The 27,960-nt window shown below is 39.1% G+C and overlaps 2 protein-coding genes across 8 annotated transcripts in view; one reads left to right on the top strand and one right to left on the bottom strand.

Annotated features, from left to right (window-relative positions):
• Positions 1-2,899, top strand: part of LOC111250861 (uncharacterized) — a 101,865-nt gene extending 98,966 nt beyond the window's left edge. For all 5 annotated transcript variants that reach the window (XM_022806765.2, XM_086990043.1, XM_022806763.2 and 2 more), the window contains one exon: positions 16-2,899. In XM_022806765.2, the coding sequence (XP_022662500.1) occupies positions 16-123 (108 nt within the window). In that variant the 3' untranslated portion in view covers positions 124-2,899. The remainder of the gene's footprint in view (positions 1-15) is intronic.
• Positions 2,900-7,810: 4,911 nt separating this feature from the next.
• Positions 7,811-11,691, bottom strand: LOC111250875 (uncharacterized). 3 transcript variants are annotated; one of them, XM_022806789.2, is made up of 5 exons: positions 11,283-11,691; positions 10,590-10,838; positions 9,539-9,729; positions 9,225-9,415; positions 7,811-8,651 (listed from the first exon to the last, which is right to left on the bottom strand). In XM_022806789.2, the coding sequence occupies exons 3-5, from the start codon at positions 9,697-9,699 to the stop codon at positions 8,419-8,421; spliced, it is 585 nt and encodes a 194-aa protein (XP_022662524.1). In that variant the 5' UTR covers positions 9,700-9,729; positions 10,590-10,838; positions 11,283-11,691; the 3' UTR covers positions 7,811-8,418. The 3 variants fall into 3 exon arrangements, with proteins under 3 accessions (XP_022662524.1, XP_022662525.1, XP_022662523.1); XM_022806790.2 differs by lacking the exons at positions 10,590-10,838; positions 11,283-11,691 and adding an exon at positions 10,191-10,583 and having other exon boundaries at positions 7,811-8,574; XM_022806788.2 differs by lacking the exons at positions 10,590-10,838; positions 11,283-11,691 and adding an exon at positions 10,191-10,582.
• Positions 11,692-27,960: the final 16,269 nt, after the last annotated feature.

Below are 27,960 nucleotides of genomic sequence, written 5' to 3'. Positions count from 1 at the left end.
TTTTCAATGTTTCAGCAATGGAAACCGCCTATGTCGGGCCTGACCGATAAGCAAATGCTGGATATCCTGCACAAAGCGCACCCCGATCAGGGAATCAAGACAAATTATCATGACCAGTCGTGATGAAAATAGAAGACCTACAGCATCCGTTTTATAATGTATATTTATTCACCGTGTCCTCGTCTGATGATGAGGACCTGCTGCCAATGAGCGAGTGCGCATAATGATCTGTAATTTATTTATTTAGCGAGAAAACAGAATTACTAGGATTAATCAACGAGTGATAGAGTATCAATGGAAGAGAAAAAGGGGAGGCCAACGTATGCAAGACGAAATCAGAGCAACGTAATGTGAGCGCTCTAAATTGTAATCGATTTAAACGATATTAATTATAACAGAACAATATTACACAAAACGATATGTACCTTAGAACTTCTTCTGAGAGAAGTTGTCCGGCACAATTTAAGAAAATACTTGTTCGGCGTGTAAGGCCACACGGCATCGTAACTTTCTAAGTCCCCCTAAAATCTGTTTGCCTCACAGCGTGGCCACTACACCGACAAAAAGCCTTGTATGCACGCCTTCAACAAGGGACGAATGAGCCTACTGGTTTAAAATTGCAGGCCGGGGCATATCAGTACACTTTTCTGATATGTAGATTATATTAGTACAAAACAACAATTACCATTTTGGCCGCTTGTCAAGAGACATTTTATTTTGCAGGAAAAAATCATTGACAAAGCAATTATGCTCGTCTGAGGGGTATATGGGGCGACGGTGTTGGGAAATGCCAGCCGCTGCGTGCTGGGGCTAGTCATTCGGCGACAAACAACTCATTGTTTGTTTGGCCGTACGCTTTTTTAAGGGAGAGACTAACCGAACAGCCTGCCAACGTAGTCAATGTCACGACAGCATTGTCACTAGGACAAATCAGAGGAAAGACAGGAAACACAAAAAAGAATGGGACAAAGTACGCAAAAATTAAGATACAGAAGTATATTATGAATTAGCACCAAATAAAATACAAAAATATGATGAACATTAAGATATTAAAAGTGTATATGGTAGAACAGGGCGAAGTACGCCCTTTCCTCTTCCGAGAATCTCGTGTCCGAAGAAAACGTTTCCGATCTCGCCCACCCTGTGGATCAGGGGAGTGGAGTTACATTGAACATAAGCGTCAATGGGATCATCATTCATCCATCTTACTGAAATTCGTATTATTATTATTATTATTATTAGTATTACCCTTAAGATCTGTTATGAAAAAGAACCAATTTATTATACCAAGCCACACATTAATTATTGTCATGAAATACACTTGTTCCTCACCACAACTCTGGCAAAAAGGGGAAAAGAGCAAGGTGTGTGATGTAAGACTTATATGTGTGTTCATGTGTTTTCAGCAACGATAAAAAGAATCGAACGACTGTTAAGAGTACATCTGTAAAAAGAGTATAACTGTTTATCTCCCCGTCAAATTATATTCAAATTGACGTGGTGCATGGCCGTTCACAAAGATGGAACCAATTATATCTCGGACTCTCTCACCTTCTTAGCGGTACAAAAAAAATCTATCTCGTCACCTAAATTTCGCTGCTCTTTCCACCCTACCTTTCCAGACGGTAGAGTTGATTAAGAACGCTTGAAGGTGGCTGAGGTTTATAAGGGAAATGGCAAATACATTTCCAGCATCACTTCGATCATTACTTTCATATCACTATTATTATTATTTCTATTGTTGGTTTTTAAGGCATCGTTCTCGCACCCAGGACATCATTCCAAGCATTAGTTATTAATAAATAATGTATTATTGCCAAAACAGGGGCAAGCTAGACAAATTGAAGAAATCGATTTTCTACGCTGTTTTATTTCACGCGAGAGACACATATGCAGAAGATACATTTATACTACTATAGATTCTGCTGTCGATGAAAACTTATGCTTATATATATATATATACAGCATCTTTATTCGTATGTAAACCGCATATACAGCATCATACTACAGTAATAATAAAAAGAAGAATCAAGAAAAACGATAAGCTGAAGCCGAACGCGAACAAACGACAACTTTGGGAAGAGATAATCGAAATAAAGATTTACTCTATTGCCTTATCAGTTCCCCCCGCTGTAATCAGTGAATTAATGCCTGGAACGTCATGAAGCACCGTAATGTGGAAATAGGCATTTTTCAACGAACTAGTTTAGTTTATAGCCTATAGATAGGCATGATATATGTGCGGTATCTTTATAATCGATTAGCTGATTGTCTGTGCGATAAAAAAAAACTCGACTGAAGTGTATGGTTTGCAGTATGCTAGAGTGTAGAAATGGCAAGAAGCCGTATATTAAACAAGGCCGAAAATATCTGTTAAACTAAACGTGTACGCCTTGGTCGAAATGGCCGTCATTGTTAGTGTCGCGAGCGTCCAGCGAGAGCGCTGTATAACAGACTCAGAGCGGCCCGAGGTGCTCTATTACTGAACACACCATCAGCATAGGCCAAGCCCACTGTGTATCATACAAACAAAACATATGCATAAATATGATAATGATGATATAACAGTAATGAATTTAATTAAACAAACACCAGTTATTGAAGAATAATTTTAACTCAAATTAACATTCCGGATACGTTCACCGAAGGACAGTTGGAAATATGGTGTCCAAAAACAGCAGCGGAAAAAACGAGCAGCGTTTCGAAAACCGCGAAGAACGAGTGGGTACAGCTGAATTGTCATTGTGATTGGCCCCGCCTATCGAATTATTGATATGGTGTTTGGATGGGGATTGGTAAAAAGCGGGCCGCCACGTCCCTGTATAGAATAAATATGAGTAAGTGAGTTATGAAACATATAATTGTATGAGATAATATAATGAGTATATCAAAAAATTGACATTTCGTGTTTTTCTTCTAGACGAATTATGGATCTGAGTGTCTAATAGGTAAAATGTTCGAGGGTCATCAGCCACCATATAACGTAAACCCTAGTAGACTATGCATTTCCAGGATATTCTTTAAGCCTAAAACCACGATTCTAATTGTACCTGCTAGAAAAATGCTTATAAAAAAATTCATAAAATGCTAATACTTCAACTAACTTTAGCACTGCTTACAAATCTGCAATTCTCATGACATTTCAGACCCGCGCTAGATCGGCGCGCGTTCAATTATGCCATCCGTAGGCCTGTTTTAGTAAAGTTACTCTTTCTTATCGGTCTTGTATATTGTCTTATTCCATGTAATTAGATGGACACTATTGAATGCAAAGGTGAGCACGTCGTATACGTTATAAATGAACTTGAAGCATTCAGGGCGCAGGTAAAACACAGTGTTTATATATCCAATTCTATCGAGAATTTTTCATTAGTTCTACTGTTCGCTAAGACCAACTCATGACGTATTCAGCGTCTTTGTAGTTAACGCATGGAGTTAACACATTACGCTGTTCTGAAAAAAACGAGCGCTAATAAAAGAAATCTTTTTTTCAGCAAACTATTTTCTCTACACGCAGGACAATAGGTGTATACAATTACTTCGCGTAGATCATTAACTACATATGGATACGCATCTTCCATTATCTTTTTGGCAACAAAATATATTCATACGTAAAGAAATCACGATTTCCATTCAGGCATTAGAAGAAAGCAGCGCTTGGTATCAGTCGAGTTTTTAAAACATACATTTACAGTAGTAAAAGTAAGTTCATTGTTGTTTTGTAAGCAGGCATGAAGTATTTATCTAACTCTCTGTACTGAGATATTCTGATACCGTTAGAATAATATAACATGTATAATTATTCCTTCCAAATATAACTTTTAATAGACTATTCATTGAAAGGATAAGGTATGTCACGAAGAAGCCACTGCGTCTTCTTGTTTTAATTTATAATATAGGGCTTCGACGATTAATTTTTTCACTGCTAGTCTTCTTAAAAGTATGTTTACATATATAATATAAATTATAAACTAAAATAATATAACGGTTACTATACATTGATAAAATAGATTCATTACTTCGTAACCCCGATTTGAACCCGCAGCAAACACTAGGCCACCGCTATTCCATGGGCGGTAGACCTTTCACATACACATGAATATTGTAATCACATCAAAAGTGTGAAGTAAAAAAAAAAAGTTATAGTAGTAATTTACTAACACAGTAAATAAAATACATCATATATATTCATGTTTTTTTCTTTCGTGATATTAAGGAAGTGTACGATACTCTGACGTCTGGCAGTGCACAAACCTCAAAGCTATCTGTACTTTAAAAGACTGCTTTAATTTGAAATCATTGATAAAGTTAATTGTTTTTCTGTGTGCCACAGGTAGATCGAACCGTATTAGATTGCGCTGTGGCCTTATTGGCCAAATTAACAGAAAACTATTTATACCGTGTGTTAGGCTAAGTTTTAAAAGTGCGTATATTTTCAGTTGTCTACACATAGCATGTTGCAGATGATATAGTATATGCCTGAATTGACCGGAAAATTTGACATCTTTGCGAATTTTGTACAGCTTCTAATACATATAGGGTTAAATAAAATTCAAGTTTAACCGATAGTCAAAGGTAAAAAACGCTTACGCTTATGTTTTGAATTCAAAATGCATAGCAATAGAGCTGCTAACTAACCAGACAAGGTAAGACCCTAAACACAGCTATTTAAAGTACATACCCAGGAAGCACCTTGTCGCAGGACGTATCTTTTTAGGACTAGCAGTAAATAGAAGCAGTTGTAAAGGGAGCTCGTGATGATACAACAGGGTTATATCTGCTTTTTGAACCTGAAGGCATGTAAAATGATTTAGCTTCGAAGGACGCCTTGAAATCAATGAATTGGGAAATAAAAATGAAAGCCCTGAAAAGTACGGCCATACCGCCGTGTCTACAGAGGATTATTTTGTCGTACTTGGATGGTATGACACTAGACACCGGGAAAGAAAGGGTGGAGGTAACAGCCGAGGTCCTTCAGAGTTCGTGCTAGGCCTAAGCCTCTGCAGCTTGAGATACGACGATGTCTCGAAGACCTCTAACCCCCAGAGAGCCTTAAGTATATTGCCCTTGCGCACGACCTGGTTATTCTAATCTCCGCGAGGAGGGAAAACGAGCTCGAAAGACGAGCCACTAAGGCATTCATCCTCACAGACGCCTGGATGGAAGAGCGTTATCTCAAGGTAGTTCCAGAGAAGATAGAAGCAATCTACCTAAAATCTATTTCTGAATTTGGCGTTTCTTAGTACCAAATTTTGTTCATTCGATTTTTATAGCACGGTAGTTATTAATATCATATTAATAGAAGCAGTGATAAATTATTTTTATTATTACGAGTTATAGTTAATATAAAGTGGGATACACTACAATATCAGTGGTCATCTTGTAAATCAATGCGTCTTGCCTGCGATTGTCAGCTGTGGAAAACTCGCAAAAGTTTTACTCCGGTACTACCACAACACATATAAAAATACTTCTGCAATCTATCCTATTCTAATGGCTGTTAGTGATAGAATAATATAGTAATGTATTTATAACAGGGATGAAGTAATTCACATAAAGCGATTTCATAGCAATTGAACCGTTAATCAAAGTGGTTCTACGAAAATGCATTATTCCAAACAATTTTACCCTTGCTAAAATCTGCGACATATATATACCTGACAATCCCTCAATCTAAATCTATGCAAAGGATACGAAATTGGACTTGGAACCCTAAGTGACACGAAAGTAGACCACGACCGGTTGCTGGTAAAATGTTACGTTAGTATTATTGAAAACAATTTTTGGAAAATATAATTTAGAGGCTAACTTTTCGTTGCATATATATATATATATATATATATATATATATATATATATATATATATATATATATGCTTCAAAACTTTTATGAAATTCCCAATTTCGTCTAAGATATATAAACGCAACAGACTACAGTTAATTATAAAAAGAGTCGCAAGTCGCTGCATGAGCAGTAAATTAGGCCTTGGAACTCTAAGCTAGATCTATGAATTGAATGGCTCAGCAGATGGCTGGCTTGGATCGACATAAAATAGTGGACATATTCAACATTGCTGGTGATTTTACTATGATGTCAGTAATGACAGTCGGCTACGAAAAAGTTGGACTAACGATCAAGGAAAAAAATAAGACCGATGGAGTGGCCACAGCCCCGAAGAACTGATCAATATGAATGATACTGGTAACAATTTTGTTTGACTCACGCCCAGCAAATAATTTAAACTGGAATTATAGACAAATCGCTGACTAAGGCAGTTGTAGTCAAGTGATCATTACAGTTACGCTTAACGCTGCATGCAGGCTGCTGTATGCATATCTATAATGCTGGCGGCAGTTGAGCTGAAATCTGTAGAAATGCAGTACTCTGTATGCGATATTTGATAAAATTAGAAAAAGACAAACTTTCCTGGACCCCAGCATCAACCGCCGGAACGTCACCCTTTACGGGCTCTTAAATTGCCTTAGCTATAAAATTTAAGAAAATATCTAAGTTGTCTACTAAATGGGCAAAGAGACAAAAAAATATCAATTTAAATTGTTGCGTAGTAAATGCTTAATGACCGCGAGTTATCTGCTTCTTAATCGCACCTGACTCAAGTTCGCGAAGTAGTTCACTAGGTAGAAAAAAAGCAAACGAAATCTCATGGTACAAGTTGCTCACTCTCTAATCTCGTAACTCCCCACACCCGGGTGACTTCTCAGCGTGTTTCAGCCTGTGCAACTAGAGACTTAGGTGAAATGAATAAAGTGCGAAAAATTCAACCTAAAAAGCCAATTTTTGTCCCTTAATTCGGACAGATTGAAACTATCACCATTACGATAAGTGAGCTGACTGGGCTTCCAAATGCTTCTTTCGGCTCTCTTGAACAGCAGGAAACGTCACCTTTAATCACCGTAGTATTTTCTCCAATAGGTAGCCCCTTTCTAGTCATCCAAGAAGTTTGGCTACTTGGATCTATATTACGAGAGCAAACAGGTTCCAGCGCATTACGTTGGAATGACGTGGAGAGGCTACTTGGACCTAGGAAATGTATGCATCAAGCCAAACTAGGCCAGCGAGGAACTGATTCGATGTCTCTTTCGAGAATGCTACAAAGCATTCGTGATATTACAGCAGCTTGAAATTTTTCATTCGCTGCAACAGACCTTTGTCGAGAAAGGTGCCTCCGATAAAACAATATTTAATAAATTTACAAGATAAAAATCTTAGCCGCGAGGTATTGGGACTATTTCTGACAGAAGTTCTAATCCTGTACAGTGAGGTCTTGAGGAATGGTAGACGATCGCCGCGAAAACTCATCAGGTGCCATGAATTTCGGTGTGCCTAAATCTCATATCATAAATATGTAGAGCCATTTCATACACGAAGCGATAGAGGAGGCTAATTCACAGTGTCACGATATGGAGAATCATTGTACGAATACCCACTCGTCCAAATTACATGACTGTTTATAGTACGTTATCGGTTAGACAATTTGTACCACAGACTGTTTAGCCTATAGCCAAAAATATAAAATTTTATGTTTGTGAGTGAAGATATTTCGTATCTTCACTAAGTAAGTAAGTAGTAAGTATTTATGCCAGGATGATAAAGCACCACTTTGCTTGAACGCTTCAGTAAAATTAAGAAAAAAAAATCAGCTTAGAAGAATACGGTGTTCGCTTTCATTAGAGCTTAAACTTTTTTAGCCTTCCTGAATTTTTTTAGCAGTTACTTAATATATATTCAACGCAGTTTAAAATTTCGTTATTTTTAATTCGCTTCCATCATTGAATAAAAACGAGAAGATAATGTTATTACAAATTTGATAGAATGCTGTATTTAATTTAGCCAGAAAAGTACATTGAAACAGCTTAATTAGCTCGGTATACACATTTTTATTCAGTTGGCTGAGAAGGGACAATTATGAACCACTAAACAAGTCCGGATAGGGATTTAGCGTCTTACATGTCTTTTGTACAGCGTCACTTGCATAAAATATTTCTCGGGTTCAACAGACGAAGTTCTACCCTATCTATGGTAATACTGTGACTTGCATTTTTACACCGTATTCTGTGAGTGGTAGGAGAAAATGGCGTAGCAAATGACCAGCTTTTGGCAGGCAACCAGACTTCTCTGTGTGTTTTTTTTTCTATTGGCTATAGTAACAGGCTGCTGCTAATACTTAAAAGTTACATACGAAGATATTTCACATGATACTTATAACAATGATCATCTATCTTTCCTGTTAGAAGAACAAGCCGTAACTTTTACACGTTCCGATTAACACAGGCATTCGTCCGCTTACGTACAAAATACAGCGAGATAGTTCTAAGTAGCAACGGAACTTCCGTTTTAAGTACCCATTCACTAAATAATACCTAATTATAGAACGTACAGTATCTGATGTCTAGAAATCACTGTGATTCAATAGGTTCTTTCGCGGCCGAGTCACCCGAAATAGGCGTAAGGTCTTGGTTGGCTTTCCAAGCGAGGTAAATATTCCAAAATAGCGCTATAGTGCTTGCGAATTGAACCCGAAATTGAAGAGGAACGAAGTTGAAGTTGATGACCTGTGCGGCGGGCCATATCATCCAATTAGTTAGCAGGATGGGTACCGTATCTGTTCTTACAGTTTCACAAATCCCATCTAAAGATAACATCACTTGTTAGCTTCGTTTGAAATTTTCATTACTACATTGGGCTAAATATTATTTCTACAATTGCTAGAAGAGCTTGTTTCGAGACCAAAAATTCAATTTGCTAAACATCACAAGTTGTATAGGTGTGCGTAAAGTTGGCGTCGGTTTAACGAAAAATACGTCCTCAAAGGCCAGATTTTATAATTAGAATTGTAAGTAAAATCAACAATTGAGTAAATTTAATTTACATGATAAAGATGGGAAAAAGATTATACTTGATTGTTAAAAAAGCACCACTTGCGAAGTATGTTTGTGAAGTATTATAACTTCTACTAAATGCAAAATTGTATATTAACACTGATATGAACACTTATTCCAGTGCATTCGCAAGACGACATACGTTATCATATAATATCCGTATAATATACATACGGTCAGCGTCGCTATCGTTTCCCTAAACAGAACAATCGTTTTATAATATAATTTGTTACGAGTTTGCCAACAATGGATTTCGAAATTCGTAGAATGTGTTTACTTCATAGAATAACTAAAAGCATCTATTATATTGAGTAGGTACCTACCAATATTTTTCCCCTGAAATGTGCTTAGCGTGATAAGAAAACCAGGCAAGAAGACTGGGGTAAACACCAATTGATCAATTGAGGCCATCTTGAGCGCCCGCATCTTTGCCGAATGAGAGATTAACTGTTCTAAACGAGGATACCACGTCCGCAGCACCGGGCCTACATAGACGCAGCCGACAAAGAAAAATCTGAAAAAAAAAATAAACCAATAGTGTGACAACTATAACTTAGCACCGTTTATGTTACTATTATACTATATATATATATATATTATCAATGATCTACGGTAAGCAACGCTTTTTATTACTCACCTTCCTGTTCGCTGAACATTAATATGCTCTCGCTTTTCGACAAACTTCTGCGACAGAACATCGCCCGTCGCCATTAAAGCAGCTGTAGTTAACACCTGAGTTGCGGTCGGATGTTTGATATTCAGGAGGTTATAGAAACGAACTGGATTCAGTTTCAACATTGTCAGTTGTACGTTAAGCCTGAAACAATGCTATATGCAATAAACGATTTTCTAAAGATTAGTTCGCTGTCGTAGTGAAAATTACTTAAATAAATCAACTAACAATAGAAATGATAACGAACATAGTTCCACTTCAGAGGATTCCGACATTAGAAGATATACAATTAACTACAGTTATAGCAAACATAGATTCTACATAAGTGGAAATGCGATATCTATAGATACGGTCAACGTCCATATTCGCTGGATGATAAAATGCCACTTACTAATCATCTAATTCAAATTGGCGCAAGAGGAACATCGAATAGATCTGAAAAAACCTCTATAGGTTTATAATAGTTACTGCTCTTATTTATAGGACAACATCCTCTAAAAACGTACTTAAATGACAACAAAAAAAATGTCCGATTTCACAGAATCAACGAGAACCGCTAAGAGTTAATGTGATCAAGTAGAAACTTTAGACACACTCGCGAGCTATACAAACTTACTTTTTATAACGCTACCGCTTAGCATATACGAGCGGCACTGGGAGAAATCACACGCGCGTTCAACAACTACACCGTAACTGATCTCAGTTCCCGTTTGTCTTAGGATGTTCTTTTTTTAGTATAGACAGCATAGTTAATATAAAAAAGACAGCTTAAGATTGTCGCATGGCTACAGCCGAACATCCTAACAGGTTACGGCAAAGGGCTGTGAGTGAGGGAGCCAGCTGATTGTCTGCTGGTGGACTATGCGCGCAGTGCCCGGAACATTACCCTGCTCACGTTCAATGTTTAGCGTCTTGCGCTGATAGAACGTGTACTTACGGGATATGCAACTTAGTGACATTTGACAACTGATACAGTATGGATGACTAGAAAGAAAGCAGCTGCGCAAGCGTGTACCTGTGACAAACTAGACGATTGCAGATACCGGCAAATCTCGTACAGATCATTTGACGAAACGATAGTCGACGGTAACGATGTTCGACACGCGCGATAAGCATGTGTCTCTGTGTGGGAATTATTTCTCGGAACGAAAAAGTAGGGCGATGCTAGACAGGCTGGGCGGGTAATTCTGGTTCTTTCTACATCATTCCTCGTGCGAGATATTACTTGTAGCCCGTCTAGAAGATTTTCCCGATTGTCTAGTCCCTAGATTCAGGCCATCATGAAAGGATTTACTAATAATAAGAGACGCATCCGCAATCCAGTCGTGCTGATAACAAGGCAGAGCTACGAGTAGCACTATCACCTAAATCGTTTACTACGCCTTTATTAAGGCAACCTAGATATAGCTTTCACTTGAAAATAGATTACTTTCCTTTAATATATATCGGATCTGATTCATTAATGTTTAATTAATGTCACGAATTTTTCGTCACATTTTCGTGCAGATATTAACTGATTAACGTATCTCGGACGCTATCCTCTAGAATAGAAAGTTCAATCTCCTTTTTCGTAGATAGCAGATAGAGATTATTTTCTTTGCATTCATTGAAATATGCTAAATAATACAAAGTCTAATTTTTGGTTTACGTTATGCTAATTTTCAATGCAAATGATACGAGTAATTGAAAAAAATGTTTTGAGTCTTACATCCGGTTAGCTAGCTGTCTCATCGGATGGCTGGCTGGCTGGCTGGCTAGCAGCGTAAGCTGATGTGTGCCCATGGTTGTCATCCAATTCAGATCGTCACGTGTTCCTTAGTTGCACAGACACGCTACCCACTATGCCACCACCCGGATTGCTGAAAATAACTACTAATTCAGATAGCTGACGTTATTGGTTCAATGGCTACCGCTTTGCGATACGAGTTACCTGAATTTAGCTAAGACACGCTTCTCACGAAGCTTATTGCTATTCGTCGAAATGCGACAATATTGTGTCATCCTTTATAATAAACTGACTAGTCGGTCCAAGAGCTTTGTTTGTCTATAGTTCGTCGAGTTGGTATAATAACTGAGTGACAACGTCATGAAGTTGCCCCTCTCGTCTGTCAAAGCCTCCACGGGTTGGTCCCGAAGCCCACTACGAAGTATCGGATTTCTGCAAGCATACAAGATCGTGTTGAAGCCAGGTTATTTGCTACAACTGAAAACGAACACAGTGAAGACATTCAACGTCGTTTTTTCTTCAAATAAATCTATCGAAAAATATGACAAACACGTTCTTTTTGTAATTTACGCAATAGTGGAACGTCAGAATGGACACAATCAGCGTCACGGAACCATACGCTGTCCAGTTGAAACAGGAAGTCCACAAGCCACTCTAGGATGCATGTATTTGATTGTTAAAAAGTAAGGAAGTTTAATCTATACGAAGAAAAACCAACACAATTAAAAGACGTCTGTGGCGATGAAAATTGTGACGACGAAACCAGCAAGCTTAATAATTCTACCGTAAACCACTGCCCTTACCGCTTTAAACTCTTGCATCGGGTCCATTACGATCATATGATAAAGTGCTAGCAATAAATAGATATCTACCCTTACACCACAGTAACTTATGTCTAAATGCATCTTCACCTTTACAGAAAAGACAATCGGTACGTTGATGTGAAACACAGATGCTAATAGACTATTTCCAACCTGGAAAATAAAAAAAAAATGCATGAACATAAGCTATCTTTAGCTATACTAGTAAAATATTACGGTACGAACATCATCTTATAGCTAAATTATACGATTTTTTAAGTAGATACTTCCAGTGACTAGAATCGGCAAAATTAAAGGCCCGAGCCACACCTGCCATCGAAAAATTCTACAATGATTAACACCAGTTTATGAATGACAGTAGTGTCAAACATAACCGATACAAAATGGCTAGCCAGCCCCAATCACTCAATCACAGACAGCTTTGGTATTTGAGGGCTGGAGACTATCGGTTGTCATCTGAGCTAAGCGGATTTAAGGGATAAGAAGGGAAATGCGAATAAAAGTGACAGCATTCGATGTTTGCGTACAAATGGAACGGATCGGGGGGAGCTCAGAGTAAGACGTGGGAGGTGTGGAGCGTGAATGTACGAAACAATGGAATGCCTTCCAGAGCTTTTCGAGCCTCGGTTATACCCTCGGTTGGGGTATTGTGGGTCACTACAGTCAGAGTAACTACGCTAACGTATTTAGCTATGCGGCGTTAATTAACAGTACCTGTTGCGTACGTTAATATTGTCGCATCGACATTGTAATTGTCACCGATTGTCATAGTAAAGCATTTTTTTTTTACGAATAAAATATAATTTGAGGCCAATCCATGCGGCTGGTTACCACTGATTTTGAAACACTGATTTGAAAATTGTAACACGGTAAAATCTACTGAACATGCTACCAACGGCTAATGCTTTGGCTCGGATACTGCTTCTTGGTTTATCAAAGTTCGACTTGATGTAAGCTTATCTTCACAGGTCAATAATAAGATTAAACCTTTTAGTGCCAATATGTAAAGCAGCTCTTCATCTAAGAGACGACCTAAATATAGCACGATTGAATGCGAATTAGTGAAACGATGATGCTTTCGCTAATTGTATGCATCAGGTACAGCGAAGGCGACAATGGCCATAGGAACACCTACTATGAGATCTTTCAGGCAAAGCCTCTGATATATCTCCCAAAAATGTCTCTTATATACTGAGTTTTATGTAACAGAAATATATCAAATAATACTACAAGTCGTGTCACAAAAAGATCTCGATTGAAACACCGTCTCCATTTTGTACGGTATCAAACGATTTGAAAGCTTCTATTTTTCGCAAGCTTCCATAATATTGGCGTTACGAAAGTTGCCTGTCGTTTATTGGGTAATCCAAAGTCCGTAACTGTACTTCTAAGCTAGAGATGCCTGTTATACAGTTAACCAGCATCACGGATATAATGAGCATTTATGGAGCTTCATCTAACCTTGCGCTACATCGCGCCGCTTGATTTGATATTAGGGTACAAACGCAACGATGGCGCATAGTCAACACCTGAAACGATTTCCTGACAGTCGACCGCTTTTTGTATTCAAGCGAGCCGTCAGTTACAGATTGCGGTCGCTCAATAGAACAACTTCCAAGTTTTGCTTGAGTGGGAAAAAAGACGGTATTAGATTCTATGCTTTTAGAGTTAGAAAACATTGGAGATATTATGCATGTTGTGAAGCTTATTTTGCATGCGAAAAAAACGGGTATCGCGGCATCGATGCGTGCAGATAAATATACGAGTAAAACTCTCAGTTTTATTAAAGTGACTAGTGCGAGAAATATCTAGATCCGCAAGCAACAGATTACTAAACAAATATGATTACGTATAGATATCGTTTCATAGTTTAGTGTTTTGTTCAAGACCGATGATCAACTGCAGGATAGATAAGCTGTATAGCTCTTTTAGTGAATGAAGCACTGACAAATATGAATGAGAAGAAAAATTACTAACAGGCCGGCCTTCGCTGTTTGAAGACGCGGTAATATTAGTTTACGTTAATGAAAAATATGAAAAGGCTACACCTGCAGAATACTACGAGTCACGAACATTTTTCCGAGTAGAGTACTAACGAGTCCACCGTTGGCCTTATTATCATGCCAATGACGTCCAGTTCATGTTTACTGATGCTAGTCTATTCTCTAGTTTGAATGTAACCCTCACATACATGGAAACAATCAATTTTATGTACTGCACACGAATACACCTTCGAATTGGACGCTGGAAACAACAGCATCGAAAGTAAATATATTTAAATCTTTTGCCTGTACGAACTCTGCATCATATAATATTTGCCTATTTCCAACTCAGACGAACGCCAAATCTTGAGGCCTTTTCTCATCAATGAAACTGTATTTTTTTTTTTTTTTTTTTTTTTTTATTATTACAGCGATTCAGTGTCCCTTTAGTCTATTCATACCGAGTCCATATTTTTAGAAAAGCTTTTTTTGCGCTTATTTACAGGACGTTACTTTAGTTGTTTTAAAGGAGAAGGGAACGGTACTATCTTGGTAGAAACTTGCGCATTTGTGCACCAATAACTTGTGCACAAATTGGGCTCGTTCTTAATAACCTGTCACGTGTGAAGTTGTATGTTGAGATTAAGGAACGTGTCTTATAAGTCGTTGCTTGAAAAATGCTCCACGAACCTAACGTTTCGATTCACTCTTAACAGATTCCATATAAAAAAAAAAAACGTAATATTCTCAAGTGAGAGTGGTGATTTGCATAAGACCAATCAATAATCCTGTGCGAACGTAATATAACCGCTATTGACTCGAGAGCAGTTTTCAGATACGTTGCTAAGGGACAAATCGAGATAGCGACATGTTTTGTAAACGAGAATACTCTGTCATCATAAACAGACAAGCAAAACTATTCGCAGCAATGAACCGAAGCTAGGCTACCAGACATGGCTGTAAGGTCACCACGGCGAAGATTAGAGTGATTTTCGTCTTCGTATATTAAGCATTAAACGGTCAGACGGAACGGCGTACAGCTGATTTTCAACTCTGTCACAAGTTTAGTTTTCGATCATTAGGATTATATCAAGCGATTGCGACCTTGTCGGCCTAGCAGACTCTAAGACAGCTACGCTTTATCCACTGTAGCATCGTCGACCAAATGGCCGTTGTTACATTTCATCTTGGACCTATTGAAATCACTGGCCAAATAGCTAATTAAATCGATTCTAGACAGTATATTTGTGAATTTCGCAACCGTTTCCCACTGGCCTTTTTTGTCTACTGCCGCTGTCGGCATTTAAGATTTGGCAGAATATAACTCGTAGCAAACCAGAGCTTGAGTGGATATCGACAAGGTCGCAGGTATTGTCATTTTCTGAGTCCATTATTTTCGTGATAAACAGAATACGAATTGGTACGCATCAATCAAACAGTTCGAGCTCGCAGAAATGTCCGTACGGCTCGTTGAAAGACAGCGTTGGCCTCTACGGTATAAATCGAAAAGCATTGAGCGACCATAGACTTAAATTGCCTACGTTAGATTATATTCTACATGCTGTAGTAGACTAATTAAAGTAGCAAACAGGCACACATACTATATTTGGATTTCTCTTCTTGGGCCTTCAACCTGCCGACAAAAATAACACAACGCGACGTCGTTCTACTGTTGTGGCCTTTCGCATTGCTTTAAACGCCCTTTATTTGACGATCTATACCAAAAGATTAGCTGTCGTGCTCGGCTGATCTCCTCCGTTTCGTGTTACCCTTTGCTTTACCATTTAGGCGTTAGAGCACCGGCTGATAACTCTAAAAGATAAAGATTGTATTTAAAGTATAAACGATGCCGGAATGGAACAAGCTCGAAAGAGGGAACTAGAAGGAGGCTAAGAAGTACAAACATTTTTTCCACAGGTCCACGATCGTAAAACTATATCCTCGCTATATCGCTCAACCAACTCTGGGGGGTCTGTTGTGCTTTCTGTTGGCAATTCTGATCGCAGTACATCGATAGATCAAAACACAGTGGTTATTTAGAGTAACTATCCATTGCTCCTGATGTATCGTTTTTGTAAAAGCGTATAAAATAATGCGTAGTAAAAAAAATGACAATGAGTAGTAAATGTACTGGAATGCGAATAGCCGGCTTAAGTGCGGCCCTCGGTGATAAGAGTTATGCGTTACTTTTGTTTGCTGTATGAATTATTTCCTTTCTTAAATTAAGACATTATTTCAAGTATTTCTTGCTTCTATACAGATTTGCGTTTTCCTCTAAACGACTTTGATAAAGAGAAAGGGCAATTATCGATAGTGTCAGACTTACCCCTATTGGTGAATACAAACTAACTGCAAGATGGAAATCAAGCCAAATTACCGGTTTCCCCACTCTTTGATCATAAATATTACCACTTCCAGAATTGGTTTAATCTTAACTTAATTAAACTTTAACGCATCAAGAAAGAATTATAGAACTATCTTAGATACGCGTGTCCGTTTCGAGCTATTCCTTTTCTCTTAACAGCCTCTTGTTCTTTTATTCTTTTGTTGCCTTGCTATTCACCTCACGGACAAAGTTCTGCCGCCCGCAACCTGCGCAAGACGGTGCACTGTGCCGGCCTAACTGGCTACGCAGGTGAGGATGCGTTAGGCATTGAAAAGCCAGTCGGCCGTCATAGGACGGCGTGTGAGCCAGCCTGAAATATGCCCTGTTAACAGAGGTCGGGGCACCATTAGCTAATGTTTCGATGCCAACCGCAAAAGATAACCTCGTTTAACAAGCAGTAGAAGAAGCGTTGAGCACCACGGCATTCCTCGATTCACGTGTTGCTTCCAACAGCAGTTCATATCCTGGTAGTAATATGCGTTATAGTAGAAGAACACGTTGGAGCTAAGTAGTCGAAACGAGAGCGGGTATCTATTGCTATCACCACAGAGGTTGTGAACGTAAAAAACAACGCGACGTTTCGACGCATCCGTGTTGTTACACATCAAGGGAGGTAGCGTCGTTTCAAGGCTCAGGTCGACAGAAGATCAAAAGGCCAAATAATGACAGAGAATTCGACTGGTTTGCAGGCCACGCATATACCACCTCTTAGCTCTTCGGTATTTGCACGCATCCTTTTAAACACACGCACGTTATGTCTAACCTTCTGTCTCCTTTTTTCCCTCACTCCAGGGCAGAGATGCTATTACTTGGACCCTACGTTAGTTTGGGCTTTGTGTGGAAGACAGACTGTTATAATGGATGCTGGGTTGAGGAAAAGTTTTGCCAGGAAAAAGAACTTTACCCACTTCCATCGTTCGCGTTCCCTTTTAGTTCGCTTGCTACTCTCTCTCTCTCTCTCTCGTTTCTGATGTTTTTCCCATTTTTTCGGCACAGCGAACAGCGCTGAAACAGGAAGGAAACTAGATAAATAGGCAGATAGGAGAAGCCTCTTGGTGAGCCCGGCTGCTGGACCTGAAGTCAAGTAGGCAGTTAGAATGAGTGTCGGCTGGTAACTGTTGTGTGCAAAGGTCGACTGCGTCAATGCGTAGTATGCAAACAAGATTTCATTGTTCAACTGGCTACCGCCACCTGCCGCAGCTCGTTCTTCACGCCTGCATACAGCATTCATACTCGGACGGAGCTCGAGGTTGAATTTCTGAGAACCTGAAAAGGCTACGAGCAAATGCGCACGTCTGGGGACACAGAACCCCATGGTATATAAGTATACATGTATATGTGTCTATGTGCAGAAGCCGTGTGCAAGGGTCTTGGCGGAATTCATCCAGCACTGAAGATGCCTCCGTGGAAAGTTGTAAAGCGAAACGACCAAAAATGGGCAAACGTGCATAAGGTAGACGCTTTCGCCCTTTTAACCTTAATATAGAATTCAAGACGTATGCATTTACAAACATAGACAATGGCCGGATAAGCATCATACGTAATAAGGTTAGTTAATTCTTCGACATTAAATGGGCTAAGTATACATAACGCTGTCGATTCATGCAAATTTGCCTTACATATACACGACAAATTCAGCTGAGTGGTAGTGCAATGTTCTAAGCGGAATTATATAATGTATAGTCGGATCGGTAGAAGGCGTATAATTTGTCAAGAAATATAGGCCTGCAGCCTTTCGTTCGTCCTTGAATTTGGTACATGATTGCTTATGTATCTCAAACACTATAATTTCATCGTAAATATTATCTATTGGAACATAATTTTATTTGAATGATAACATGCCTAACTAGTCGTGTCGGTTAAAGTTTATTAGCAATCCATTGGACGGCTTATCACCAGCTAACATATAACTAATGTGTCTATTTCAAGATTCGAACTTAAACTACTAGCAGAGTTAGCCTGCTGCATAGATCGCAAAAAACATGAAGTTTATCAATAATATTCGCTCTTTATGGTAATGGTAAAAGCAGCTTGGACATTAGCAGTACACTTTCTCTTTTAAGGGCAGCGCTGATTTCCTTTCTGTTCACCCTTGCCAAATTATGGCACCAAGTCCTGTCAACAACATTTAATTACGCACTTGGTGTACATAGAAGATAGTTTATTTTTTCACATAATGGCTTTTTTATAGATTGCAAGGTATCTATGACATATGATAAACGCTATTTAAAAAAAAATAACCATCTCTCTGTTGTAATACAGAATCCGTTTGGGGCCATTAAGATTGTGGCGCCATGCTTATTGAAAATTTGCCTCCTGAAATGCCCGCCTTGCGCAGCGGGCCAAGGGGTCTTAGATCGCGGCAATCGGGCGCAGATGGTCGACAAACTGTACTGAACCATTGATACCCATCAGTAGAAGTCTGAAGTCAAACCCTTATCGCAGACAGAACGCGTGAGCAGAGTTGAAAGAGCCAACTCGCCTGCTGATCGCAATTCGATATCGATAGGGATTCAGCGACACTCACTTGGTTTCTTACTATACCTTACAGCCGTGCAAACTTGACGTTCGTGATGCTTGTCGGTGGTTTCATGGAGAAGAACTAGACTATAAAGTTCAAATGACGTTAGCTTTTTTTTGCAGTAACTTATTGTTGTTCTTGATGATTAAGTGAATCACTTAAGTTAAGTTAGATTCACCTAACTGTAGCTTACATTCAATGTGTGTCTCCAATTCATTCGTCTATGCAATTTACTTTTTTTTGGGATAGGCGATGAGGAAATGGAATACTGATAACGAGATCAGAGAAAGAAGGAAGTGGAATTATTCAATGTTATCCTGATAACGATAACAATAACGATATTCGTACTGTAAATTTCGTATGAATTCCATTTCGTCCAAGGATAAGGAACGCATTCTATTTAGTCGCATCCTATCTTTTTACTATTCTTATCAGTATCTCACTTTAGCCGCTCTCAAGGACATGAATTTGCTCCTCATTTTCTATTGTGTCTATATTATGAGTAATCATCTTCGGTGAGTTACGACCCGATTCTCTCAATAACTTTGTGTTATCAATCAACGTCTGCTTTAACAGACATGCCTAACATGCTGCCAGTGCTGGCAAGCATTTTACTACTTGTACGTTTCTTACTAGCCACTGTTAGTCTAGTTGTTAGATGTTGCACTGGATTAGTTCCATGCCCATCCATTTGGATCTGGCCCAGATCGGGCCATTTAAGTTGTCACTAACCACTCGGCTGAATTGGAAAAGACAATTATTAAGTGAACGCTACAATGATTACGTGCACATTTTTATGCGCCCAGTTTAGTGTTCGCAGTAATTATAACGACAGGAACGGCTACTTCTGCGTTTTGATTATCATTGCGTATGTAGCTTTAGGCTGTGGAAGCTTACTTCTTTGGACATCTGTTCAGTGGGAACGTTTTTGGTGTCCGTCCCTGGCAATCAAGTGTATCGGAGTCTGTTGATGTCTCTATTCAGTTGGGCTTCGATAGCAAATGACGGATGGAACGATAAAGAGCAGAACCGTCCGCATTTTAAGAAACTGCCTGCCCTCCTCTGCCTCCATCATTTTAAGCACCAAATCAAGCTCGTAACGACTCAGCGGGACGACGGTTGCGGCTGTGGCTTCAGCGAACTTTGAGTCAATCATCAAAATGTTTGTTAATTTAATTGTCGTTTTTAACCAGACTGCTGGCTTATGAGCCCTATCCAAGCAGACCCAATAGCAGTAATAACAGGGGAAGCAGCACCGGTAGCAACGAGAGCACGCGTAGGACCTTCGCCGTTCAAAGGCCTCTCAGGACGTATACGGAAATCCCCTGAGGAATGTTGAGGTAGCACGATTGGGGGAGCAAGTTCACAACTGAAATTTGATGGTATGGGCAGACCCAGAATAAAAGAAAGCGTGCACAATTGAACACACGATAGTATTAAAACGTTTTAATGCGTTATTTGTTGCAAGCTTTATTAAATATAATCTTCATGGGGCGTGGCGCTATATCCATTAGCGCATGTTGCATTCAGGGTGCTTCCAGTGAATTTAATTACATACATTTTGGAAGGAGAAAGAAAAACAAAAGCGGATGGATTAGGCTGAATTTCCTTCTTCGGGAATGCGTTAGATAGGATCTTAGCTGAACGGCCCCCCAAGCTTCGTGGATACGAGGATAGCCGTATGCATAAAATTTAGACCTGAATAATTTAATGATCAATTAATGTAAAGCATGTTTATTAAAAAAAAAATAAAGAACACACAAACGAAATAATAGAGAGAACTTCGATCACAAAGATACGGAACCTCTAATGGGTCTCTATTCTTCGAGAGAAGCTGATCGGCTAAGCAGTTGTGGAACAGAAACCACGAGATTTAATCCTACTATTAGAACTGAACTTTTGAGCATGCAGTATGGGCCACAGACCCCGTGTGCTGTACGTCGCTAAAGGACACCAGGTAACAGCAACTGAAATAAGTACATTTCTCTTTGCATTCTCCTAAAAGCACCGACATTCTTTTATCTCTGAACAATCCGAAGCGCTCCTGGATGTAATCTGCCATACACTGAACCTGTTCCCTGGAATCTTTTCACAGACTATTCTAGGCCGGTGTTGCGGGACACCGCCTGAGCCTATCTGCGTACGAAGTTTTCGTGACGGCCTAACATGAAGTTGACTAAAGTCGTAAAAAATTTCCACGAATCGCAACCATGAATCGCTGAATTACGTGAGAAATTACACTTGAGAAACCGAGTGGGCTGCTATCCAGGAGAGTTCAGTGTTAGTTCCGTTAAAATGTAACCAGTTTTTGTGATATGAATAAAACTAAGCGTCCGTACGAAGAATATATTAAACGTGATCCACCATCAAAGCCTACGTTTAAGGCTACGAGAGCCTGGATGCATCGAAAATCAACCGAAACAGCTAAGAAACATTGCCTTTATTACATTTCTAGCACAGATGCTCTTCTGGAACCAGTATTCAAATGATGTTTCTCTATAACAGCTATTTGAAGCTAGGGATTATTCTTCCTGCAGTATTGTGATTGTAGGCAAGTTCTTCAACTACCGATGATAACACTCAACTACACAATTCTGCGTATAGAGAAGGTTACATATATAATCAGAAGTTTCACCTAAAGCATTATTTGCATGCTGAAATGTTAGGGCGGGGCGCAAACAGTAGAACTATTGCCCTTAGAGGCATTGACTTGGCAACCTTATGCGTATTTTAAAGTGCAAACCCAAATCCCCGCAGAGGATCGCATTGTTCCACATAGGATATTCAGCAGTCATCATGGAAAGCACTTCCTAGACACTTCAGATATAGCGTTTCACGGCATATATATGTATCGTATAAATTTACTAATAACTGTAATACGCCTGATCTGCTTCCACAAATCCGAAACCAAATCAAACCCGTTGTCCCATTTATTAAAGGAGACAATAGAGTTCTTCGGTGTAACGCCTTTTGAGCATCCTCTATTGACTCAGCTGTAGGGGAAAAACATAAAATATTTATTAAATTAATTTTTAGTTTATTAAATTTCAGCATATTTGCAGTCTCGTATATCGTCGGTGTGAAAGTCTATGTCTGAATTACTTTTTTGAGTGAAAGTTATATTCGGACTATCGTTCCTCGTTGTTGAGCAAAACCCATATAAATCGTTGCTACACCCAGCAATCAAAATTCAGGGCCGTCGGCAGGCTTATTCTAATTGCTATGCGTACACGAAAAACCTTATTAGACATGACCCTATCCCGATCATCATGTTTTGTCGGAATAAGGATGCCTCTTTGTTCCGAACTACCCGTGTCGAAAATAACCTCTGGCACAGTTCAATGAGTGCTCGCTGTATTGAATATCGTCTAATTCGATAGTTGAAGCCCATCTGCCTGTACAGCACTGCCTATAATAGCAACACTCACATTAACGTACTGAAAAACACCACTCTAAAAGTAGCCGTTTTTAGTATACCAGACTCTAGAAATTGGTATTTTTATTTAGAAATAGGACAATCAAGCACGATGTGTACCTGTAAGCAAAGGTGGGGCTATACGCGAAGACGCCAAATAGAGCGAGTGAAGTGGTCAGATGCCGATTTTATAACTTTAGTTAAACGTTTTTAATCTCTAACTTTAGTCTTCCAAATATTTATTATAACTAAAAGTAGCACATAAAGAAAGATTCTTGAAGAAAACGTTGGCCGATTCCATATTATATTTTAAAGGATATCTTTCTAAGTTGCCAAGAAAACCATCATTTAACTCAAGCTTTGCACGAGCATGAATATATATACAAAACTCTACATATATATATATATATATATATATATATATATATATAGTTTTGTTCACAGGAAACTTAATTCTTTTAATTTCTCTGTATAAAGAGCGGTCAACCCCACTTTGTTTCATAATAATACTCGATAATTGTCGCTCGAAATTATCCTGTCCCATATAGCCCTTAGAATGATTATATGATAACTCATATAATGATTTTTAAAAAACTTGTTTTCACCTCACCGTTAAAACTCTAGCCCTGGAACAGGCCAAATTGTAACAGAAAAAACTTTAGGTTATTTACATTGTTTATTTGGAAAAGGTGGATAAAATTCGATAAACACACTTAACATAGTCCTACATAGCACTCCATTCTGTAATTTTAATTAGACAAAAAATCATTAATTCATAGGTAAGGTAAATGGTGCTAAATTTTTGACCCATGACTTTGACCCGTTAACAGAATTTTAACCTCCTAGAAAAAAAAGACGGAATGTACCATATAACTCCACTCTGCCCTACTCTAATGATTGGTGTGTTATTTCTTATTCTTCTTCTTACACATTATTCTTATTACCTTAACAAACATTAACGGTCACAGCACCGTTTTATCTATTTACTTACTTGTCTTAGTAGTTTTGGGATATGGCATTTCTGAGGCTGTTAGCTCCGTATCGGCATCTCGGTTTTTTTGTTAAATGAATAGAATCTCCATGGCGTGCCCTACTTTCAAAATGAAACTATGAACGTGATATTTACCACACTGCACGGGTATCAGCCGGGTGTATTTTCAGATTTCTATAAAGGTTCCCGTTTGTCAATGCTACAAAGAAGTATTTCGCTTTTGCTTTGAATCTATCAGTCATCGATAGTCATACATCGACTGTGTAAATGAAGTCGCCACAACTTTTTTCGGGTCCTGTTTTAATTCGCGGTCATAAAGGGCACCACTTGCATTTATTATAGTTTATTGGGTTTCTTCTGTGCCGTGTTATCAAGTATTACTGAGTCTCTCTAGAGCTAAGACGATTTGTTTCTCAAGCAGTGTAAACAATGAAGAATAATTCGCTTTTCTCCGATAAATATTAAAAAAACACTGATACGTCGTGCTTCCATCTCCCTAGCGCTTCAATCTGCGCATGTATTCGTTATCGCCTATTTCATCAATACGATCATGATGCCGAAACAACTAATTTTGTTCATTAAAACTTCGTTACAGAATTTATAGCTCCTACTTAGCTACGCCAACTCTACAGACCGACGGGCTCCTAAACGTAAGCGATGCTCTGGGGCGTTTCGGGGTGTTGTTTACGGTAAAGTGTGAGATACATTGTGATCTTTCCTTTGCGGCGACAGTAGTGGCTGTGACGAGAACAGGGAGATTAGCGGAGAAAATTCATTTGGTTGCCGGGTGTATGTTAATGGTGTAGCCAAATTGATTTGAAATTATCTTTTTCTTACTTTTCTTGCGTGTCATTTCGACTTCATTCTGCACGTGTGAACGCAAACTTTCCTCAGCGAAAGCACGGACGTTCCGCTTCTCGTTGGGCGGTCATGAGAGCTACACGAAGGGGCCATTATACGGTTGGGGTCGATGATTCATACATTTTTTGGGGGGACCGCAACATCTAAAGTGGTTGAACCTCCCTAAGATTAAACACTAATTACACTCTTCTATGTTAGGCTATATAGTATCCTTTACGTATGCGACTTGAAGGTTTTGCACAACACAAATCGCTGAGGTTCTCTAGCAGACGCGAACAGTAACATGCCAGCAATGATAGCATTACCTCGACGCGCGTTCGATGTCCAAAAACGATTATTTACCAACAAAGACAACAACGTGTTAGCGCAGACAGCGGGGCCGTGTTCAACTTAAGTGTTATTGTTATTAAGCGACTGATGGTCCGCCTAGTGAGCCAACGTTTCAAAATATTTTTAATTGTAATTTCCCCCTTTATACCTATACACGTAATGTTAATTTTCTTATGTGATTGTGATGCATGTATAACGAAAACTTATTAAAAAACGATTTTAACGCCAGCTTTGATGTCCTTTCATCGGGCATTATGTAGGAACTACCGGGACTAACCACTACTCATTTACTACAATCATATCATCTATATGTAAGAACTTATAGGTGACTCAACTATTTTTTTGTAAAATAAGACGTTAACGTTCACACTACACGCGTCGCATACTATCATCCAGTCATCCATGAGAAAATTAGCCGCTACTCGGTTTTACCCTATATGTAAAAGGTAGCTTCTTTAACAAATCCATATCTAAATTCGCAGGACATATGCCGTCAACTGTCTTCATCTGCTTGTATTTTTATTTACAAAGCGATATCTCCGCATCATTTACTTCTCTACATACCACACACCCGTTGCTCCCAAACATCCATCCGGTAGTTCTGTCTGTCTGTAGGGAGATCTGTTTATTGATCGATCACAGACGGCGTGTCCCACTCGTGCCTTCGTCCATTGCCTTCAATACTAAAGAGTTGCCCTCAGGGTTAGATGAACCAGGTTCGTGAAGTGGATTCTAGCATCGTGTGCCCTCCTATTATCTCTCTCCTTCCCTCTATTTTATGTGGCCCTATTCTCTGTCCCCCTTTGACTTAGCTGCTTTCGCATGCTTACGACTTTCATCCGCCTTTCCATGCCATTGGGCCTTCCTTGGGTGGTTCATCATTGAGAGCTTGTTAATGTTGCGGATTCACCCCCCAGGGATCTTAAGACCAGTCGACAGGTGGGGTCGCATAGGTAGATGTGGGGGCAGCCAGCTTCGCTTGAGGTGCTGGCACAGGAGAGGCACGGAGGGAAAATGAGGGTGACACACTGCTTGCTTAGTGGATGAGCAGCCACTTCCTTCGTGGAGGTAGTCCATTGCCTTAGGGTATGCTGGGCTAATTCGTTCGATGCTTCTAAACTTCCGGAGGGCTCTCGGCTTGTCCTGCTATCCCGCTTTACCCCTGAGACGATGAATCTTGACTGCCTTAATTCGTGTTGCTCCCCACCGGGAGTGGTAAAGGAAAATTTCTAGGCGGTCGAAGCGACGTCATGGCGATAGTCATAGCAGCGGGACCGCAGACGCCGTCGTTAGAAGGAATTCATGCAGAACAGGCGATAGTTTCTCATGCGACTGAAAGGACGAGAAAAGATAAGAGACGACAGTACGCAAATCCATGTTGACAGTTCCGCTCCTTGCATGAGGAAAGCGATAGATGCCAGCTCACATCAGGATGAACTTACCAACAAGCCACAAGCGCTAACGACTATCGGTGGACTTTGAATTGATGGTTTGCTAATGACTTGTGACATGAAATGTTTAAGAAAATCTGGGGAACACTTTTAGAGAGATCCATCAAATACGTTCGGATTTATCACGCATTTGTATGATGTTCAAGTTATTGTTAAATGACTGAATTGGAAAAGATTACGCGATCTTTAAGGTCAATACCGCATTTGTATCATTTGTATTGCCTTTTAGGATACTTTGCGCTTTGTTTCGCCTCAGAAATGATTAGAATTTCAATGATGCTTGTGTACATCTGTGGTTTGCATCTACTAGTGTCATGTGATAAAGCGATTTCATATTTAATGTAATTGTAAAATTTCCTCTCATTCCATTTGAGGTATACAAGGGACGAGACTCTTGGCGTTTGCTGAGCTTATATCAGGTAATTTAGTTGACTGGGTATAAACAATCTACCTTTAAAGTGCTTTTGCAATGGCACCTGTGGCATGAGCAGATAGAAGTCCCCGCGGCTGGTAAGCTATACCACCCATTTGTTGAGTTTTAATATTGCTTGTCCAAACCGTCTAACTTGTTATATTTGCCGTACAATTTAACCGCAATCTTCAGCCGTTATTTGTTAGCTGATCTAATTCGGTGCCGTAAAAATCTCGTGTTTTTCATGGGACAACGATAAAGACTAAAATCCACAGCAAAGCCGTTTTATTTCACTGTTGTCTACAAAATCAACAATAAACGGTGTACAGATCAAATTAAATCGTCGAGATCCTACCTACTTTGAACTTTATTTAGGTACGCGGATGTACAATCAAAATAAGCAGCAGAATTAAGTATAAGGGTTTCGTATTGGAAATCGACTATCTAAATCATTGCTCAAAATGGCCGCTCCAGACATAGAAGTCAATCTTTTTTTTTTTTCAAGGAAATCATTAAAAATTAATCTAGCCAATTATGGCTTTACTTTTTATAAGAAATGTATAAACAAATCAAAAAAACTTGCAATTATAGAGGAATGGGTGGGTGATAAACATTAATCCATTCTCACAAGTTTTGGCTCTGTAGTGAAAAGGGCTAGTCATTTTTGCAGATTAGAAACCAACTTTTGAGGTACCTAAATAAAAAGCCTTACGAGTTACATACTTCTGTAAAAATGTTGAAATAGGTCGACGTCAACCTGTTTCAACCAATTCCATAGGAATTTCTTGAGACTCCCTCATAGAATAATATGATTTTTCGTATTTAATTCAACAGCCATAAAAGTGAATATTAGAGAATAGGCTTTTGTTGGAAGGTATTAGTACAACTTTATTTTGGCGAAATTGAGTTAAAATCCGTATTATAAAATAGAATTTGAATTTGCTAGCGTGAGGCATTATTTAATCCTTTTAAATTATATCGGAATGTAGTTTCCAGTAGCAGTTAGTTGGTGGTGCACAATTTAACGAACTACGATATATTTTGGATATTACTTTGTTTGTTGGGCGATATTATTAATTTTAAACAAACGAAATTTCCATCCACGAAAATGCTAAACAAAATGGTCATTTGAAAGATGGCAAGAAAAAGCCCTTTGCTCGCCATGAAAAGGCCTCAACGTTAAAAATACGTACGCCCTTCCTATTCGGCTTTAGGAGATTACTCTAGCTCCGGACGGTATTGCATGGTGTTCTCTAGCCGTAGCTAAATAAAATCGATGCTCCGATAAGAGCAAAGTTAATTAATACAGAATAATATTAAGGTCTTTTGCCCAGTCTTTAGTACTACTTGTAGTGTTCTATGGTTTGGCAAGAAAGATGCAACCGAGTAGAACCCTATGTGAACTCCACATCATGGAGAAGGAAATCGCAAAAATGATGCTTGAACTCCTAGAATTACCGATCCTTAGAACCGGTAGGGTAGTTTGTCCT

This window comes from Varroa destructor, unplaced genomic scaffold (genome assembly GCF_002443255.2).
Source record: "Varroa destructor unplaced genomic scaffold, Vdes_3.0 BEIS01000005.1, whole genome shotgun sequence".
Classification (NCBI taxonomy): Eukaryota; Metazoa; Arthropoda; class Arachnida; order Mesostigmata; family Varroidae; genus Varroa; species Varroa destructor.
The sequence above is the reverse complement of the archived record's forward strand: the minus strand, read 5'-3'. Positions and strand labels throughout refer to the sequence as shown.

What these genes read in the sequence shown, in the direction of transcription:
- LOC111250875 (XM_022806789.2), bottom strand. Translation starts at nt 9,699, where the DNA reads ATGTTGAAACTGAATCCAGTTCGTTTCTATAACCTCCTGAATATCAAA. An exon ending in AATGTTCAGCGAACAGGAAG is followed by an intron (nt 9,416 to 9,538) that starts GTGAGTAATAAA and finishes TTTTTTTTTCAG; the next exon opens with ATTTTTCTTTGTCGGCTGCG. An exon ending in ATTTCAGGGGAAAAATATTG is followed by an intron (nt 8,652 to 9,224) that starts GTAGGTACCTAC and finishes TGTTATCTTTAG; the next exon opens with ATGGGATTTGTGAAACTGTA.